The following is a 4,510-nucleotide window of genomic DNA, read 5'->3' as shown; positions in this document are numbered from 1 at the left end:
AAGAGACTGGACAAAAATCGTGCACCTATGGATGAGGACAGTGGGCGGGGGAGTGAGGGAGGAGGGTGGGGTGGGAACTGGGTGGAAGGGAGTTATGGGGGGAAAAAAGAAGAACAAATGTAATAATCTGAACAATAAAGATTTAATTCATAAAAAAATAAACAAACAAAAAAGCAAACAAACACACACTTCTGTTTCTTTCCCTGGAGAAAGCTGACTCATGCTGGCTGAGCCACTGGAGCTGTGCAACATCTTGACTGGACACTTGGCTTCATTCTGGACCAATTCCTGGTACTGATAAACTACCCTAAAATATTAGAAAAAGAAAAAAACAACAAGTAAGAATTACTTAACTCTTTTAAACATAAATTTATTATGTAGAAAATAAGAAGTGTTAATTAAAAAGTTGCATCAAGTTAACACAAAAATTAAAATTTGACAGTTTACCTTTTTGTTAAAAGTACGCTTTTAATCTTTTCAATGAGAAGGTAATGCTCAAAATCTTTTGCACTTAAATTAGCAATCTTAAAATATATTTGCAGTATCTTATTTCAAATGCAGAAATTACATGGGTTATTTTTTAATCAATAAGCAGTCAAAAAATTACCCCTTCACTTAACATTCTGATTATAGTGCTACATAGAAAGCATCTTCCTTACCTACCATAGATATGTCTACATTTTTTTATTTAAACTAAAGCTCTATTTTAAACATTATTCTTTTAGTTGTTACTTCCCTAATTCTATTTTTTTAAATGCTAGTAAAACCTATGGCATAACTAAAATCAAACTTCTGATTCTTAATGAAGTACTCTTTATCCTCTAAGAGGGAAGATTTTCATATCTATCTAGATCAAAAATAAAGAAGCTAGTATTTTTACCGTTCAGCATCAGTCTTTGATCCTATAATGAACCTAAAATATTTAAAGAAAGAAAAGTATTAGATAGGAGTTCTCTTAGGGAGCACTGGGATTACTTTTGAAGGCTTCCATATTTTACTGACAGTAACTTAATAAATTAAAATACACCAAGATATGAAACAAATTTAAAATAAATATATAGCAAAATTTGGCATTGCAAAATAAATAATATTGTGAATAATTTGGCTGGTTTAATTTAAGGAGGATTTATTTTGCCATAAAACTTAAGTATCAAAATATAATCTGGGCTGAAAGTTACCAAGTGCTATACAACCCTACAAGTGTCTGTTCTACAACAAAATTCACTGAACTGTGTGCAAGGCCTTCTTTTCACTTTAACCTATAGCAGCTCTTCAGCTATAGTCCCAGCTGATTATTGTAACCAATGGTTTTAGAAGTCATCAGTCTACATAGCAGGAACACAATATATTTTAGACACGGAAGGTAGTTTACTGGCAACTCAGAAAAAAATGTCTTCGCTACGTCTTTAAAGAGTTTGACATTTATGTGTTTTCTTAACAGATTTTAATAGTGAGTTTATTTTTTTTAATTACCAATTTGAATGATCTTCTGTGGAGGAGCTGAAATACAAAATGTAAAAAAAAAAAAAAAAAAAAAAACATGGTTAATGCAGCTCAAACTTTAACTTCATAGTTATTAAATAATTTATGAGTATGGAGAATGACTGAAAGATAATAAACCATACAGCATTTTTGCAGCAACTTCCTAATATAAAGACAAAAATTTTTATTTTCTTCTTGCCAAATCTAATTGGATAGCGTTCTTAACTAATTTTTAAAAATAAGAATATATGTTATTCCCTTGTGTTTAAAAAAAGTTCATAAATTGCCCTGACCGGTTTGGCTCAGTGGATAGAGCGTCGGCCTTCGGACTGAGGGTTCCCGGGTTCGATGCAGGTCAAGGGCATGTGTCTTGGTTGTGGGCACGTCCCCGGTGGGGAGCATGCAGGAGGCGGCTGATCGACGTTTCTCTCTCATTGATGTTTCTAGCTCTCTATCCCTCTCCCTTCCTCTCTGTAAAAAATCAAAAAAAAAAAAAGTTTATAAATTGATTTAAAATGACCAATATATATCTTTAAGGGGAAGATTTATACAAATAAAGGTAATAAAAATATCGGATCCTTCTAACTTAGTATACAATAGAAACTGCTAATGTAAAAAAAATTAGCAGAGAACTCCTGACTCCTACCGTTTCCTCCCATCGACTTTTACTTAGAGCAGTGGTTCTCAACCTTCCTAATGCCGTGACCCTTTAATACAGTTCATGTTATGGTGAACCCCAACCATGAAATTATTTTTGTTGCTACTTCATAACTGTAATTTTGCTACTGTTATGAATCGTAATGTAAATATCTGATATGCAGGTTGTATTTGTTACAAATTGAACATAATTAAAGCATAGTGATTAATCACAAAAACAATATGTAATTATATATGTGTTTTCCAATGGTCTTAGGCAATCCCTGTGAAAGGGTTGTTCGACCCCCAAAGGGGTCGTGACCCAGAGGTTGAAAACTGCTGAATTAGATATTTGTGAGGTTATTCTTTAAAATCCATCTTTCTGCTGTAGTTTCAATTAGTATTTTGTGTACATAAAGACTTTATAAACAATTCAACACAGATCTGGTCCCTGCTTTTTTCTCCTTTTTGTTATTTCTTATTTTTGAAACATTATCAACTTGATTAAAACAGAAAACCAATAAAAACAAAACTAAATACTGGTACCTTGTACTAAATATATGTAGTTCATAAATTTAGAAAGCCAAATCTAACTAATGTATTTAAGTAACAAATGAATCCCCAAGGGAGAAGTTTTATTCATTAATGGTTTATCAGTAGTTGCTAAATGAATTCTGATGATTGTTTTTGTTAATTACATGTATTTAACAGAACTCACTGGGATGGAGAAATCTGGCTGTCAATCTCTTCATCTTTACATGGCTGAATTTTACCATAGTAAAGTGGATCACCAAGTGACTGCAAAATGGTCAGCTTTGTTTTCTGATTACCAGCTTCACATTCAAATACATAATCATCTTTGACATCCTGAAAAAGATAGAGCAACAAAAGGGGGCTAATGGAGACATCCAGTAAAGATGGTGGCCCAGGCAAATGTGGTACTCCCCGCCTCCTACAACCACATTGAAATTTACAACTAACACACACAACAACCATCATTCAGAACCACCTGAAATCTAGCTGAATGAAAGTCCTACAGCTAGGGAATTAAAGAAGAAGCACATCAAGTCTGGTAGGAGGGGCAGAATTGTGGACCTGGCTGGTCCCACACCCATGTGTGGCAGTTTAAAATTAGGAGGGATATGTTAGCCATGGAGGTTTCCCTGAGGAATACAGGGTCGCTGGACCACATCAGGCCCCCAGCCTAGGGTTCCAGAGCTGGGAAAAGAAGTCCCCATAACTTCTGGCTGTAAAAACGAGCAGGGAGTATGGTTGAGTGACATGAAGGTGGTGGGAGTCCCAGGCAGTTTCTCTTATAGGGCCCACGCACAGACTTACTTGGACTCACTCCCTCTGAGCTCCAGTGCTGGAGCTGCAGTTTGAAAGGAACCTGGGACATTTGGGGAGGAACTAACTTGTCTGGTATTAGGGCAAGAGCTGGAGGGGTAGCTTTCTCCCAGACAGAAGTGCTGCGAGGCCAATGGAGCTCTCCCTATCATAGAGCTGACAGGCTGGGCCATATCTGAATCTCCTTCAACATGGCTTACACTTCTTACCCACCCTGGTCATCCCTGAGACACCCTCCCTACTTGCAGACTCATCCAAGCCATTTCCAGTGGCTTTTCCATATAACTGGCCTCTCCTGCCTCTTCTTTGGATTTTCCTAAAATCTCTCAAACAAGTAGCAGCTGACATCAGCATTCCAGGTACTTCTCAGTAAGGGGTCCCAGGCCCTGCATTCGCCACAGCCCGCCTTGGTTCACAGCTTGGCCTCCCCTGGGCACCTCCAAACTCAACATAAATAGCAGCCATCTACAGACTGCTTTGTAGCTCATACTGGGTAGCCCCAGGTAGGGCACAGGCAGAGGTTGACTTTGCACCTCCGGGGAGGGCCCAGAGGCAGTGCAACTGGTGATCAACTTCAACCACACGAGATTACAACCCTACCACTTTCACGAGTGACAGGGTGGACACAATGAACACCAAAGCCCCACTGAACCAAGTCCAGTTCCATAGGGTTGGCTTCTGCACAGCAGCTCTTCAACTCTAGTCCCAGCTGATTACCACAACCAATTGGCATGGGGGTCAATCCCTCCCAATGATACCAATACAAATCAAGGCTCACCTATCTTATGACAGTGCACATAGTTCATATAGGGGTGCTGCTGGGGTGCCCAGCTCAGGAAACTGGTGAGGCTGAGCCACTGGGCCCTAGAAGATACTTACCAAGTCTAGGAGACATAGCAGATCTACCTAATACATAGAAACAAATACAGGGACGCAGCCAAAATGCAGAGACAAAGAAATATGTCACAAATGAAAGAAATCTCCAGAAAAAGAACTAAAGGAAATGGAAACAAAAAACAAATAGATACAGAGTTCAAAACAATGG

At 38.1% G+C, this 4,510-nt stretch overlaps 1 protein-coding gene across 1 annotated transcript in view; it reads right to left on the bottom strand.

Moving 5' to 3' along the window:
• The window catches only part of SUPT20H (SPT20 homolog, SAGA complex component), a 51,295-nt gene that overhangs the window by 15,001 nt on the left and 31,784 nt on the right, over positions 1-4,510 (bottom strand). The window contains exons 15-17 of the mRNA XM_006757846.2: positions 1,474-1,500; positions 881-913; positions 190-307 (exon numbers count right to left, since the gene is read on the bottom strand). Of these exons, the coding sequence (XP_006757909.1) occupies positions 190-307; positions 881-913; positions 1,474-1,500 (178 nt within the window). The remainder of the gene's footprint in view (positions 1-189; positions 308-880; positions 914-1,473; positions 1,501-4,510) is intronic.

This window comes from Myotis davidii, unplaced genomic scaffold (genome assembly GCF_000327345.1).
Source record: "Myotis davidii unplaced genomic scaffold, ASM32734v1 scaffold1895, whole genome shotgun sequence".
NCBI classification, from domain to species: domain Eukaryota; kingdom Metazoa; phylum Chordata; class Mammalia; order Chiroptera; family Vespertilionidae; genus Myotis; species Myotis davidii.
This window is presented reverse-complemented; position numbering and strand designations above follow the sequence as displayed.